This window comes from Phyllobates terribilis, unplaced genomic scaffold, assembly GCF_046119375.1.
Source record: "Phyllobates terribilis strain yellow unplaced genomic scaffold, ASM4611937v1 Scaffold_3__8_contigs__length_932513732, whole genome shotgun sequence".
Classification (NCBI taxonomy): domain Eukaryota; kingdom Metazoa; phylum Chordata; class Amphibia; order Anura; family Dendrobatidae; genus Phyllobates; species Phyllobates terribilis.
In genome coordinates, this window is record NW_027362763.1 from 859,601,562 (window position 1) to 859,617,400 (window position 15,839).

General features: G+C 47.9%; 2 protein-coding genes across 12 annotated transcripts in view; one reads left to right on the forward strand and one right to left on the reverse strand.

Moving 5' to 3' along the window:
* The window catches only part of MORN2 (MORN repeat containing 2), a 51,660-nt gene extending 39,374 nt beyond the window's left edge, over nt 1–12,286 (reverse strand). The window contains exons 1-2 of one of the 2 annotated variants that reach the window (XM_073672586.1): nt 12,154–12,284; nt 9,439–9,492 (exon numbers count right to left, since the gene is read on the reverse strand). In XM_073672586.1, coding sequence (XP_073528687.1) covers nt 9,439–9,492; nt 12,154–12,181 — 82 coding nt within the window. In that variant the 5' untranslated portion in view covers nt 12,182–12,284. Of the gene's footprint in view, nt 1–9,438; nt 9,493–12,153 lie in introns of both variants that reach the window. The other variant, XM_073672585.1, reaches the window with a different exon arrangement.
* DHX57 (DExH-box helicase 57) overlaps nt 12,283–15,839 on the forward strand; it is a 66,737-nt gene continuing 63,180 nt past the window's right edge. For 4 of the 10 annotated variants that reach the window (XM_073672575.1, XM_073672576.1, XM_073672574.1 and 1 more), the window contains exon 1: nt 12,283–12,384. The gene's annotated coding sequence lies outside the window, so the exon portion shown is untranslated. The remainder of the gene's footprint in view (nt 12,385–15,839) is intronic. The other 6 variants (XM_073672579.1, XM_073672578.1, XM_073672577.1 and 3 more) reach the window with 3 other exon arrangements.

The window sequence follows — 15,839 nt, forward strand, 5'->3', positions numbered from 1 at the left end:
TTTTTTTCACTTTCTGGAAGCTTATATAGTTTATTACTTTGTCCCACTCTGGGACTTTCACTTTTTTTTCTGATCGCCTGCATGGCACAGGAATGCAGCACCATCCCTGTGCCATGCAGGCTGTCAGCGCCGGACAGGGAGAAGATTGTTTGGAGATGCACTGCGCATGTCCAAACAATCTTCCTGCTGTCTGGTGACCCGGATGTTGTCATGACGACATCGGGTCGTCATGGCAACACCTGGGAAGCCTTGGCAGACAGCGCTGGAAGCCGGAAGAGGAGGTGAGTATCTGCGATCACCTCCCCTTGCCCCCGCAATGCTGCGATCGACTTCGATCGCAGCATCGCGGAGGTTAATGTGCTGGGAGCGGTGCAGGACCGCTCCCTGCACATAGTATCGGGTGTCAGCTGTGACAATCAGCTGACACCCGGCGGCGATCGCGCCCGCACAGCCTGTGTGCGCGCGCGATCGCCATGACGTACTAATACGGGTCTGACTCTTTAGTCCCAGGGCACAAACGCGTATTAGTACGTCAGATGTTATTAAGGGGTTAAACAGCGTGGCAATACTTTATTGAACCACAAAACGGACAATAAACACACAGAACAGTCCCAGCAAGTACCCAAGATAATATATTACACAGTCTTACCCTTCCACTGGCCCACCTGGGATAGAACAGCTGCAACTTTGGGACTTCCAGGGCCAACTACCTCAACCAGTGGCCCCTTGCTTCTGGCGGGCCCCCACATAGAGAAGGTAGTGGCAAGCTTAGGAAGCTAGCAGTGCATCGAGGTACAAGGCCAGGAGACGCGAGGGTCCCACCCTGGCCTCTCCGAGAGTTACCATGGGGCCAGATGACCGGCTTGTCCCAATCTGGCTTCTCTGAATGTCTCCATGAGTTCCAGGCGACTGTTGGGTCCCTCCTGGCAACACCAAACAACATATCCATGGGGCCAGGTGACTTCATCGTCCCAATCTGGTCTCCCCAAACGTATTCATGGTCTCTCTGATGGTCAATGAAGCAGATCCGTATCTTTCCAGTCAAGGCTATATACCCTTAGGCTAAAATCATGTAGAACCCAAATCTGTGTTTCTTTGGGTTAAGCCATACTGCCAAGCTGATGGTGTGACAGAGTCTGTGTCTTCTCTTGCTTCTCCTTGATTCTCTGTCCCAAGTCTGACTGCTAGAGAAGCACATGTTCCTTAAAGTAGTTACAGTTGTCCTTCAAGTACACATTCGCAGGTAAGAGGTTAGGGAGGGCATTACTCACAGGGCTCCGGTCTCATTGTTTGAGCTAATCAATTTACATAGTGGGTATACAGTGGGCTCTTTAAATCAACATTCATCTGGCTTTTAGAAGAATATATAATTAGCACATTAGCAAACAACATTGTTTCACAGACCCAATGTAACATACCTGGCGGCGTCCTTGCATGGTGGTCCATCTCCCACTGTGCAAGAGAGCGCACTTGATCTCCTGTCCAGAGTGTCTCTCTGGCTTCCCTCCATGCTGTCTGTTTGTGTCTGTCTCTGCTGCTTAAGGGCGGCGCCCGATCACTTCCTGCTTTTTGTACCTGCTGTGGGTCACACCCCTTGTGCGTCCTCAGCCTATTGCTGTCTGACACTTGGTATATAGCTCAGCAGCTCCCTTCTATCCCTGCCTGAGCATAAGTGGTTCCTTCAGTGTGTGCTTGCACTCTGAAGGTGCCAGGTCCCGTCCTTTGTTTCCTTGTCTGCCTTTCCTGGAGGCTGTATTTCCAGGCCTGTCTGAACTGTGTCCTGTATGTCTCCTGCTTTGCGGTATTAGTTCCCGTGTCTGAACTGAGTCCTTTCTGTGTATCTTGTCTGTCCTGTCTGAACACGCTCCTAGCCTGTTCCCCCCGCCTTCTAGGGGCCGATTACCTAGACCCGCTCCTGTCTCTTGTCAGTCCTGTCTGAACACGCTCCTAGCCTGTTCCTCCTGCCTTCTAGGGGCCGATTACCTAGACCCGTTCCTGTATCTTGTCTGACCTGTCTGAACTCGCTCCTAGCCTGTTCCTCTCGCCTTCTAGTGGCCGTTTTCCTAGACCCGCTCCTGTGTCTGGTCTGTCCTGTCTGAACACGCTCCTTGCCTGTTCGTTCCGCCTCTCTGGGGGCCGTATTCCCAGACCCGCTCCTGTATCCCTCTGCAGTGTCGGTCTCCTCCGTACACTCAGTTCCAGTCTGAACTCTCTCCTGTCCTTTACCTGTTTTGCCTCTATGTCCGTTCCCTTCCTTTTTCTGCAGAGTCTGAACTCGTACCTAACTCCTGCTTATTGTCTCTGCAAGTACTGTGTGAGTATCTGGCTCTCTTTCCCTTCCTGTCTGTTCCGTGTGAACAGAGCCCTGTCCTCCCTGCTCAGCCTTGTCGGCACTCTAGCTGTGCTTGCCTGTAACCCTCTGCCTGTATTGTTCCTGAGTCCCGGTGTGTACTGGGTCCTATCCCGCCTGTGTTCCTACCTGCTAGTGCCTCCCTGTCTGCACTCTAGCTGTGCTTGCCTTTACCCCCCTGCCTGCATACCCGCCTGCCTGCATACTAGTCGTGCCTGCCTATACCCTCCAGTCTGTGTGCCAGCCTACCAGCCTGTTCCTGTATTTCCCTGTGTGGGTCAACAGCCGTGTCTGGGGTCTGTCCTGGAGTAGCACCTGGTCCCTCTGCTCGGTTCCTCCTTGGTGCACTGGCGTCGTATGCCGTCGTGCGACCCTGGTCGGATCGGGTGAATACTTAGTCACGCCCCTCCAGGCATTCACTCTCCGGCACGGTCCAGTGGAATCACTACCAATCACACGCACACGCCGCTTAGCCCGGGCGTGTGCATAACAGCATGCTCAGGCCATGGTTCCCGTTGAGCCCCACGGCCTTCGCTCTTTGAGAAGTTTTTCCAGCAAATACATGCATTAAAATAAATAAATAAATTTTTTTCCCCCCTTTAGCTGAGTTCCAGGCGAATTACGCACCCGTCCAGATGGATCTATCAGCCCTCGTTCCTGCGGATCCGCCACGTTACTATGGGGATCCAAGACAGTGTCGTGCATTTGTGGAGCAATGCATGCTACACTTTAAGGCCTACCCTCTCTATTTTCCTTCCGATTGGGCTAAAGTGGCCTTTATGATTGACTACCTAGCGGGTGATGCCTTGAAATGGGTCACCCCCCTATGGGAAGCATGGGATCCTGTCATCCTTGACCTGCAGGCCTTCCTGGTGGCCTTTCGTATGGTCTTCGAGGACCCTAACTCTGAAGCCCCTGCTGAAGCTTCACTTCCCAATATCCCGGAGCAGCCCCGACGGGTAATGTGTGTGTGGGTAGCGCAATAGTCCTCCAGCCCAATGAGACTACTGCCCACCCAGAATCCTCACAGGGTGACTACGCTTTCCGGAATACTTCTCTCAACCTCAAGAGGCAGTCCAGACGTGCTAGACTTAGAGGCAAGCCGTCACGCCAGGGTCTGTCCTCCCTGAGACCTCCTGACCCCAACCTTGAAGTCCCTACTGAAGCTTCATCTCCCTGTATCCCGGAGAAACCCCAATGGGTAATGTGCGTGGGTAGTGCACCAGTTCTCCTGGCCGAAGAGACTTCTGCCCATCCAGACTCCACACAGGAGAACTTCCTGCACCCGGCATCAGATGCTTCTTTCTCTTTAACCGGTGTGCATGTCCAAGGATGCTCCAAAGCTGTGGTTTCCTCTGAGTCTGTGCACCTCTACTACCTGGCGGAGGATCCCCTGTTGCCTTCTGAATCCTCCGGGATACCACTCGATGACAAATGGAGAGAGACTTCTCTACACCCGGTACTCAATACTTTGTCCGCTTCGTCCTGTGAGCCTGACAATGGGTACCCCAAAGTGGTAGTTACCTCCGAGTCTCTACACCCCTCCGACCAGGCGGAGGATCTCCAGTTGTCTCCTGAACCCTTCGGGGTGCTACCTGGTAGCGAAAGGACAGAGACTCTCCTATACTCTGTACCTGATACCTCGCTCGCTTCGTCCAGTGAGTCCAACTTAGTGTACTCCGAAGCAGAGGTTACTCCTGAGTCTCTACACCCCTCTGACCAGGCGGAGGACCGCCAGCTGTCTCCAGAACCCTTCGGGGTGCCACCTGGTGGTGAATGGACAGAGACTTTCCTATACTCGGTACCCGATACCTCGCCTGCTTCCTCCAGTGAGTCCGACCTAGTGTACTCTGAAGCAGAGGTTACCCGTGAGTCTCTACACCCCTCTGACCAGGCGGAGGACCGCCAGCTGTCTCCAGAACCCTTCGGGGTGCCACCTGGTGGTGAATGGACAGAGACTTTCCTATACTCGGTACCCGATACCTCGCCTGCTTCCTCCAGTGAGTCCGACCTAGTGTACTCTGAAGCAGTTGTTTTCTCTGAGCCTCTGCACTCTTCTGACCCGGCGGAGGACCTCCAGTTGTTTCCTGAATCCTCCGGGATACCACCAGATAACAAAGAGACAGTGACTTTTCCTCATTATGTACCTGATAACCCGTCTATTTTTTCCTGTGAGCTTGACAAGATGTACCTCGAAGCAGAGATTACCCTCAAGTCTCTGTCCCCCTCCAACCCAGTGAACGACTGGTCCTCGAATTCCCTGCGGAAGATTCTGGCAGGCCTGAAGAAGAGGGGGCGTAAGGGGGGAGGTACTGTAACATACCTGGCGGCGTCCTTGCATGGTGGTCCATCTCCCACTGTGCAAGAGAGCGCACTTGATCTCCTGTCCAGAGTGTCTCTCTGGCTTCCCTCCATGCTGTCTGTTTGTGTCTGTCTCTGCTGCTTAAGGGCGGCGCCCGATCACTTCCTGCTTTTTGTACCTGCTGTGGGTCACACCCCTTGTGCGTCCTCAGCCTATTGCTGTCTGACACTTGGTATATAGCTCAGCAGCTCCCTTCTATCCCTGCCTGAGCATAAGTGGTTCCTTCAGTGTGTGCTTGCACTCTGAAGGTGCCAGGTCCCGTCCTTTGTTTCCTTGTCTGCCTTTCCTGGAGGCTGTATTTCCAGGCCTGTCTGAACTGTGTCCTGTATGTCTCCTGCTTTGCGGTATTAGTTCCCGTGTCTGAACTGAGTCCTGTATGTCTCCTGCTTTGCGGTATTAGTTCCCGTGTCTGAACTGAGTCCTTTCTGTGTATCTTGTCTGTCCTGTCTGAACACGCTCCTAGCCTGTTCCCCCCAGTATCTGGCTCTGTCTTTCCCTTCCTGTCTGTTCCGTGTGAACAGAGCCCTGTCCTCCCTGCTCAGCCTTGTCGGCACTCTAGCTGTGCTTGCCTGTAACCCTCTGCCTGTATTGTTCCTGAGTCCCGGTGTGTACTGGGTCCTATCCCGCCTGTGTTCCTACCTGCTAGTGCCTCCCTGTCTGCACTCTAGCTGTGCTTGCCTGTAACCCTCTGCCTGTATTGTTCCTGAGTCCCGGTGTGTACTGGGTCCTATCCCGCCTGTGTTCCTACCTGCTAGTGCCTCCCTGTCTGCACTCTAGCTGTGCTTGCCTTTACCCCCCTGCCTGCATACCCGCCTGCCTGCAGACCAGTCGTGCCTGCCTATACCCTCCAGTCTGTGTGCCAGCCTACCAGCCTGTTCCTGTATTTCCCTGTGTGGGTCAACAGCCATGTCCGGGGTCTGTCCTGGAGTAGCACCTGGTCCCTCTGCTCGGTTCCTCCTTGGTGCACTGGCGTCGTATGCCGTCGTGCGACCCTGGTCGGATCGGGTGAATACTTAGTCACGCCCCTCCAGGCATTCACTCTCCGGCACGGTCCAGTGGAATCACTACCAATCACACGCACACGCCGCTTAGCCCGGGCGTGTGCATAACACCCAAGAGGAGATAACAATCAGGGTTATACAAATACTGGTCTAAAGAAGAACACAGGTTAAAAAGATAATAGTGTATTTCTCTAGGATTAACAAATCTAAACCTCTGGCTTATTAAGATTATAGGCTGTATTGTCACACAGGGATCAGGACTTTCACAGAGGCCCCGAAGGCTAGCTCACAGTGGCCGCCAGCCAGTGGAGCTGGCTGGCAGAGGATGATCAGTAACAGAATCTTTAAGCAGAAGAATAGTCAATACATGAGCTTAGGTCAGAAACTATCTCGCTGGGCAATGGCAGAGAAACAGAACCAGAGTAAGAAAACTGGCAACTAGTGGTTGGAAGCCAGTGGTTTAAATAATGTGAGACCATCTAAGGCACACAAAAGGGAGTAAACTAGATAATTAAGTTCAGGAGTTAACCCCCAAGCTCCCTGCCTGGAAATCACCACTAGTCCCAGAATATCAACCCAAACTGCTAAACTGTGCCTGTAATGATGACGCGGCCCCACCTGGCGACAGAAGCAGAGGGAGTGTGCACAGACATGGATGTAACAGTAACCCCTTTAGTTGGATTTAGCAATTATTAAAGGGATTATCTACTGAATGGTTTCTTTTCTGCACACAACATACTATGGCAGCCAGAAACAGCTTTGCATTGCTTCAATCAATTGAAAAAATAAAATGTTACTATTATGTTGGCCAGGCCGCCTGGACATAAGCTCATCTTGCTTTAGGAAGTTGGGATGGGAGAACCCATTCATTACCTGAAATTTCCTTTTCGCAAGATCAGCAAAAACACAGACTCTAGGTTCAGTCCTGGTCAGATTCATTGATATATTGCTCTGTGCACAGACCTTGTATGTCAGGTTGGTACTAGGAAAACCGTTTGTGCCTGATGTTCATTATATATAGGAAGGAAAAATGGAAGGGTCAATAATTCAAAAGTAAAGTGGAATAAAAGAAAAGCCACCTGCTACCCTGTGTTCTATCATAAGGTGTGCATGTACGTTAGATTACAGTCAACCGTGCCCACCAATCATTTAATGTATATGAAGGTTTCTGAGTCTACCTTACAATAGATGTTGAGCTGCTGAATTTCAACATGCCTAATCCTTTATTTTCATGGCAAATAAGGCACTGCAAAAATAGTCTGGTAGTGTCCCCTCTCCCTATTCAGGACACATATACTATGGCCGCAGTGTGCATGTGTACTGTGCGCAGGAAGAGGAGCAGCTGTTGGCTAACAGCTATCAAAAGTGAATGCTCAGCATTAGGCTGGGGAGGCGCAGTGACGAGATGTATGTCCTCCAACCTGTTAAGCAGACGAACGTGAAGCAAAGATTTTTACACAGCAGTAACTAAAGCATGATTTCGTACTGTGGGTTCTAAGGTTAAAAAAAGAACATGTCCATCAAGTTCAGTCTTTCTCAAAACAATTCTATATTATTGAGTGCTAAATTATTCACAGCATTTGTCATTTCACCCTTCCTTCAATGCTGACACAGTATTTGCCATGGGCTAGTCTTGGGATAGGACATTCCATAGTTTGATTACTCTAACTGTAAAGACCCCTTTCCTGTAATAATATCTAAAATGTCCTTTCAGTGAATTATTGTCCTGGTCATTTGTACAGTGCTTGGAAGTTATACATTGACGAGCAAAAGGGTCACAACGTTTTGAACTTTTGTCTTTCAGGCTCCATATCTCACTATCTACTACTGCTTCGAATGTGAGACTACAATCATTTTATAGACAATCATCTTGGCTGTCTCATGCATAAATTTGATAATTAGTTATGCAGATTCTTATCATGTCACTGCATTGTTACTGTTTTGCTCCTAAAAATCAAAATTTTATTTTTTATTATTTTTTTTTAGCATTTTGTAAATCCACCTTTGTCTTTCAACACTGCCTTAATCCTTCTAGGCATCCTCTCGATCAGATTCAAGCATTTCTCTGATCCGAGATCTCTTCTACACGTTTCCATAGTTAGTGCATACTGGTCGACTCACTTGGGTATGTATACAGCTTTTTCTTCAACTCTACCCAAAAGTGTTCGATTGGGTAGAGGTCTGTGGACTGTGTGGGGCCAATCCAGCACCTCTACTGCATTGTCATTGAACCATTTCTTCAACAATCTCGATGTACAGTATGATTCCAGTCATTGTCCTTCTGGAACACTATGTCGTCCTCTTCACACCCATAGTACTCGAGTGTAATGCTGGAAAAACAGGCACTCCTCACATGTATTAAATCTGTCAAGCAGTCGCAAATCATGTTCACGGAGCGACGAAAACTTAAAGCCCGAGCACGCTATAAATACTCGGTGCTCGCCCGAGTATACTCGGCGAAAGGGTTAACAAAACATACTCGCTCATCACTAGTAGGAATGTTAGAAGGAGAATCTGTGTTTGCAGTGATTTATCCATCTTGAGACTGTATAGGACTCTCAGGATGGTGCTTTGTAGGTAAACATACTCGCTCATCACTAATTCCTACAACTTCAGCTAGTATGGGCTATCCTGACACTCTTCTGTAGTCAATAATGTTACAGGACAAAAATGTTACAGGTGTTGACACTGGCACCATGTACTGCAGGGGAACAATGGGTCATAAAATGTAGCCATGTATTGTTATATAATCTAGCACTCTGCAACACCCCAGCACCATCTCCTCTGGCCAAAGCCACTAGTTTGTAAGACTACTTGTTCTTTGTGGAGTTTGCAATATCTCTGTGCTCTCTCTTCCTCCCTGTGCACATTACCAGTCACTCTAAACATGACAAGGATCATGAGCCATGCCCCTCATGGTATCACTATTCAAAGCACGCTGCTCAAGGATGCTCAAGAATGGTCAGGTCACTGTTTTTAAGTGCATTATGATCATTCATGTTAGTGTAGCAGGCAGGTTAGGCTACGGCCCCATTAACAGTATTTGGTCAGTATTTTTCTCAGGAGTGGGAACCAAAACCAGGAGTGGGTGATAAATGCAGAATTGGTGACTTGTTTCTATTGTACCTTTTCTCTGATTGTTCCTCACCTGGTTTTGGCTCCCACTCCTGAGAAAAAATACTGACTGAATACTGTTGTCCGTGTGCGCACAGAGCACTGTTAGCCTGAGACCAAAAATACTCTTGTGTGATCTTATCCTAAGAGTATGTGCACACAACATTTTTTAAAATGCTACAAAAAATGCTATGCTTCTTCTGCCGGTCTTTTTAAGCTACCCATAGATGTTTTTATCAAGATTGTGGCGTCTTTCAAGCCAGAAGAATGGTCGGGTGACTTCTTTTACCTGCTTGGCATCTTTGGAAACCTGAAACAGTTAAGACAATCAAAAGCCTGAATATATCGATGACGAGTTGTTTTGACATAGAAATGCATATGTTCAATCTATGTTTAAGACGCTTTTTCAGGTGGGTTTCAGAGCGGACCAGCCTGGAACAGCCATTGTGGACACATACCCCAAGGGTAATATTACATTGGGATCACAGGTTTAAAATACCCTAAAGTCTCACTTTATTTTAGTAGCTGGTCATAAACTGAAATATCCTGGAGCTATGGCTTTAGTATTACCAACATAGCAACACAATTTCCAGTATATATATATATCTTACCATAAGTGTCTCCATTTGGAAAAACAAATGAAATCTGGAAAACTTCAGAAGTTTCTAGAAAAACAAAAAGCTTTCAATTATTTTAGATAAAGTATACAAGAGTCACATACAGTGTCCCTCTCCTCTCCTCCTGGGCAACGGACAAATATCCATCCTAGAAAGGGTTTTTCTCACCAAAGCAATTTCACATACCATCATCTGATTGGTGGAGATCCACCCATGGTGACTTCCCCCCTTCTGTTAAGAACAATAATGTATGAGTCTTTTTTTTCTGAAAGACCACCACTGGCAAACCAAGGGCTGTGTCCAAATTCTAGCACAGTCCCATTCATAGCCCCTAAGGACTCGTGCAGACGACTGTATTATTGGTCCGAGTGCGATCCGATAAAAAACATCTAATTATACCCAGATCAATGTTATCCTATAGGGCCGAGCACATTTCATGCCTGAGTTTGATCCGATATTTGGATCGCTCTCGGCTATGCAAGTCAATGAGTCTGTGTAAACCATCAGACTGCACTCGGATGACATCTGAGGGCGGTCTGATTTTTACAGACTGACAGAATAAAGAGGATGGAGACATTTTATTCTCTATCTTCTCCTCATCCAAGAGAATAAGATCACACTCTGATCAATGTAATTTGCATAATCGACCCAATTCTCTCAGATGAGAGAATACACAGTCGTCGGCACCCAGATTTAGTTTTAGACATTGGTGGTGGCTCTATGGGTTGGACATCCACTAATCAGACATTTAAGTGATGTGTTGTCAATTCTTTTACTGAGAAATCCTGTTTAACCTCTTCTGCACCATATATAAATTGAAATTGTTCTGTGCAGAAGTAGCAATCAAAGAGTAAACTTGCAGGACTATAATCAAATGCTCCATCAATATACTCTGCAGAATGCAGGCTACTTGATAGCAGACAGTATTATGCCTATGGCAGACACAAGGTTTGTAGAATATTCAGTGGTCTGTTCACATGATAGAAAGATTATTTTCATAAATTAATGTTAAAAAATAGGGAGGGGGGTATTTATAATAAGATCTATAAGGTTTTTTTTTTTTTTTTTACTTTCAGGCAATAATAGCTGTGCTAAAAAAATGACAGAATAGAATGAGCAGCAATGTGAACAGAGCTTAATAAGCCATTTCCCCCGTGCCACCCGGTGTGTGGTGGATGCTGTCTGTGTGGACATTGCAAATATGTCACAATACACACTGACCAAAAAAACAGCCATCTAAACGAGGCCTAAAGATATTAGTCAAACCAGAGTTTCCTACTAGATGAAATCACTGTACTTGAAAGCTCCATCTCTTCTGATAATCCCGCCCGATTACTAGAGGCAGAAGTTGGAACAAATATAGAAGTGATACCTCACCGATCCGTAGCTGTTCCAATCCACATGTCTAGGGCTTGTTCACATTTTACGTTTTGATGCATTTATTTTTCGTCCATTTTTTGTGTGCAGAAAATAACACATCTTACTCACGCATTTTTTTCCATGCATAAACTAACCTGCTGTGCCCTTGTTCACGTTTTAAACCACATGTGATTTTTTTAAGTACGTTTATACGCAGCGTTTCTGCTGTACGTTTTTTTTCCATTAAAATGTGCGTTTTTTTTATGCATTTTTTTGCAGCTTGACCTTAGTGGGACAAAGAAATAAGGACAAACAGTGAAAAAATGGAACATAAAGATAACATATAGGCTTGAAGCTGTTTTAAATATGCAAATCATCTTTTGACAAGTCGGTGGGGCTTTTGTTTCTCCAGACTAGTCCTCCCACTCAGAATGTGTCAAACACTATAAAGGACTAGTTAGGCTGGGTGTTTATCAAGGAACAGATACATGCTGGTGGTTTGGAGGGCATGGACCTGTCAGGTTCCCTTTAAATGATGTTACTGGTGTTTTTGAATGCGCTTTTTTAATTGCATTTTTATCACGTTTTAGATGCTGTGTTTTTTTGTCTCTTTTTGATATGTCATGTATTAAATAAAGCTGCTTTGTTTTTGTTATTTCCTGGTATTTGGCTTTGACAAAACTTTATTGACAGTCATGTTCGGATTACATGTGTTTTTTATGCATTTTCGCCACGTAAACATTTGAAACCCGCACATCAGGTCAGTGTACACGGAATAAAAAAAAAAAGCAGTGGGAATGAGATTTCTATAAATCCCTTTGACTTTCCCAGAACTGTAAGGCTCTGTTCACACGTTGCGTTTTTGTTAGTGTTCATTTGTCTCTTGTGCATGCTGATAAAGTTTAGTGCAGAAAAAATCTGTTGCGTTTTATTGTCCAAGCAAAGTGGATGAGATTTCATGGAAACTCCTGCCCACCGCGCACCTAAAGACGCTGCAGAACGGGGCCGCTTTTGGTTTTATTGTATTTATTGGCTTTTATGGGGAGTCAGAAAAAAAACATGTAAGAAAAACAGTTGTGTGTTAAAGTGCAGAATCAAAGTTTGTGCTAAAAAATGCATTAAAATTGGCTGCTTCAAATCTGCACCAAAAACGCATCAAACACAGGAGAAAAGTGATCAAAATAAAACATGAAGAGATTAATAAAGTTTACAAAGCGTTAATAACTTCACAGCTGGGAAGGCAAAATACAATACAGTAATGACGTCATAACTCCTGCGCTATACAGATATTACTTCAGCATAAATGATGGCGCCATGTGTAGCCACCATACACATATACCGCATCCTTACCGCAAGCCTCCGCTGACCCTTTTTCCATTTCTGCTTCCCAGTAGCTACTGTGTTACCATGGAAACGCAGGTAACGCGCCCTCACAGATGAGGCGGGGAGAAGGTGTGACGTAGACTATAACTGACCAATGGAATGCCGGGGGCTGGTCTGGGGTTGCTGGCTGCGAGTACGTCACGTGACCTGACAGGAAGTTCTCTTAGTCCCAGGGCTCCCGGCTGTGCGGCGCTGGAGGTGGGTGCCTGTGTCTGTCATTGTCTTTCTGTGTGTGGTTTAGGTTTGGGAATGTAAACAAAACTTTATTATCCAGGATAAGTTGTAACAAAGACAAAAGAAGGTCCAAAGCAAGTGGTCACCTAGAGCCTAACATGCTGGGTGTTGTAGTACCACAGACTCCTCTCTTACATGTATTACATATAGTGCCCTGTGGTTTGTAGAAGCTGCATGGTGCTGTTCGCTGTCACATAGGGTTCTATACTGTCTGACCCTCCAGATGGCCAATATGAAAACCTGGCACATGATCAGCTGAAGTGGAGGCAGCGTACACAGGCTGCCATACGTTAATCCTTAAAGTGGTTGTCTCCATGTTCGTAAAGGGTTAAAATTGTCAAGTGTTTGTAGAACCCAACAGCTTTACAGTTTTTCTTGCCAAACCCTTCTGGACTGTCCATAAACAATAAGTGTCCACTGTCTACTCTGCAGCCATGGTCGAAAATGTCCCTGTATATAGAGCAGCTGCCACTAGGTGAGCAGGGAGCCGGCTGTCAGACACGGCCAGACTCCCCATAGGAAAGGCAGAGATGGCTTATTACTGTCACTGCCTTCTCTATCACTGTATACACGCTGCTGAACAAGTGCCATGTATACTGAGAAGGGACACAGCGGGCATGGGATACCTGGGTGCAGGGAAGGAACAGGAGCTGCTGAGTCCTACTAGATCCATTCAGCTCTGCTGGGCTTCCCTGATGATCTTAGGATAGGTCCTCAATATATGATCACCGAGGATGCAACACCCAGCATCCCTGACGATTCGCCGTGTCCAGTGCCAGCTGCAGCCGGATGTGCTCAGTTGCAGAGCTGCTGTCAACTGTACAGAGGCCGCCGGCGGGTACTGTACAGAGGCCGCCGGCGGGTACTGTACAGAGGCCGCCGGCGGGTACTGTACAGAGGCCGCCGGCGGGTACTGTACAGAGGCTGCCGGCGGGTACTGTACATCCTCCCTTTATTAATTAAAAGTTCTGGAATGGCCCAGACCTGAATCTAATTGAAAATCTGTGGGTTGACCTAAAGAGGGCGCTGTACATGAGATGCCCTGATAATCTGACAGACTTAGCACTAGTGCAAGGAAGAATGGGAAAAGATAACCAATTCTAGATGTGCCATGCTGATGGCATTCAGTCTTTTTAGTTAACAGTCTGTTGTAAATTCAAAGGGCATTTGAAGTAGTTTGAGGGTTCACTCACACTGGCGCGTAGCCAGTGTATAACTTGGACGGATAGCACTTCAATGTAATACTATGGAGCAGTGCCTACTAGCGTTTATTTTCTCACGCCGAGTCGGCATGGGAAAAAGATTGCTGCATGCTGTGATTGGCAGCGTATATCGGATGGCACACACCCATTCAAGTCTATGGGTGCATGCAAAACATTGGACTGCACACTGATGTCGTCCAAGTGCAGTCCGATATACGCTGACTCACACAATGGAGAAATTAAGTTCTCCGTCGTCTCTGCATCTGTGACACTCGGCTTTCGCTCGCAGCGGAGTTTGAGCAGAGGATCGTTTGCATATAGCATCCGATTCTCTCGCATGAGAAAATCATCGGATGCTACTCGCCAGTGTGAACGAACCCTAAGGGTGTGCACATCTATGCAACCACATTATTTTAGTTCTTTATTTATTTATTTTTTTTCTGTCACCCATGACGGCACAACGAGAGAGGGGATCCGCCCTTCAAGGACAGGAAACCTTCAAGATAAAAAGGGCGGTGCCTCTCCCCGCTTCAGTGGTTTCCTGTCCTTGATGGGGGACCTTCCTTCTCGTCGGGCGCAAGGATGACAGAATCAGGATCGTCTTACCTGGGCCGGGGCCGGTCGGTTTGGCAGGGCACAGTCTCTGCTGCGGCCGGTCCTGTGAATCCTGGAAGCGCCGCGGGGGGCGCCAACATGTGGTCTCCCCGCGTGTGGTGGTTTTGCGGCACCTGCACAGCATGGTGGCCGGCAACCCCGCGTCCCGGATGTGACATCACGGGGCGCGACGGGAGATGACGAAAACGGAAGTCGCGCCCCGATGACGCGCGCCGGGACCTCCTGACCCCCGGGGGGCGGTACCGGAAGCTGCGGGGATGCTGGCGGTGATCTTCCTGGCACAATGAGGTACTTAAGGGTAGATCACCGGCCAGGCAGTGGCGCAGTGCAGCGTAATGGCCTCACAACAGCCCTCCCCACCACATCAGCAGCAAGAGCAGACCATGCTGCAGGACGAGGAGACGGAGCAGCCACAGCAGCCTCGGCGCCAGAGGCGTACCCAGGAGCAGCGTCCAGCGCAGAGTAGGAGCAGTGGACGTTCTGGGACACGCAGCGCCAAGGATTCCAGATCCAGCCGGCATAGCTCCAGCAGGGTTGATGATTCCGCGGTCTCCAGAGGAGAAGTATCGGATACCGTCCTGCCTCCCGTTCCGGTACCTTGTCTTTATCTACTGGGTGGTGAGTGAGCTACGTGAAAGTCGACGTATTAATGTAGACTTTTTCTGTTTTGTCTCTCTCTCTCTCTCTCTCTCTCTCTCTCTCTCTCTCTCTCTCTCTCTCTCTCTCTCTCTCTCTCTCTCTCTCTCTCTCTCTCTCTCTCTCTCTCTCTCTCTCTCTCTCTCTCTTTCTCTCTTTCTCTCTTTCTCTCTTTCTCTCTTTCTCTCTCTTTCTCTCTCTCTCTCTCTCTCTCTCTCTCTTTCTTTCTCTCTCTCTCTCTCTCTCTCTCTCTCCCTCTCCCTCTCCCTCTCCTTCCTCCGGTAATGGGCAGGATGTCCCTAAGAAGTGTAAAGAGAAGTCCAAACATAGAGTATGTGCCCTGTGTGAACGGGGCCTAACGAGTTATTGGCCCAAGAGGTTATGCCAGTCCTGTATTGAAGAGACAATTGCGGAGGAAGCCCCAACTTTTTCTTCAAATTTAAGGACTTTGATTAGGTCTGAGGTAGAGAGATCGTTAAAATCCCTTTCCCAACCATCACAGGCCCATAGAGCAAAAACTCCACCCCCACTTTCAGAATCTGAGTCCGACGAGGGAATGTTGGATGACTCCACTGACTCTTCCTCCTCGGATAGCGGAGCAGGGCCAGGTCATTGTTTTCCCCTGGAAAGTGTGGATGGCTTAGTTAAAGCCGCCAGATCCACAATGAGGTTGGTTGACCAGAAAACAAAGAAGTCAGTGCAGGATATTATGTTTGGCACCTTGGATCACAAGAGACAATGAGTTTTTCCTGTTAATGATAAGGTGCAGGGTCTTATCAGGAAAGAGTGGGATAGGCCAGATAAAAAGGGCCCCCTTCCATCCTCCTTCAAAAGGAAATATCTGTTTAGTGAGGAGGATACCGCTTCCTGGAGTAAGGCCCCGAAGCTGGATGTGGCAGTATCCAAAGCTTCTAGGAGATCTTCCCTCCCTTTTGAGGACTCGGGGATGCTGAGAGACCCGCTGGA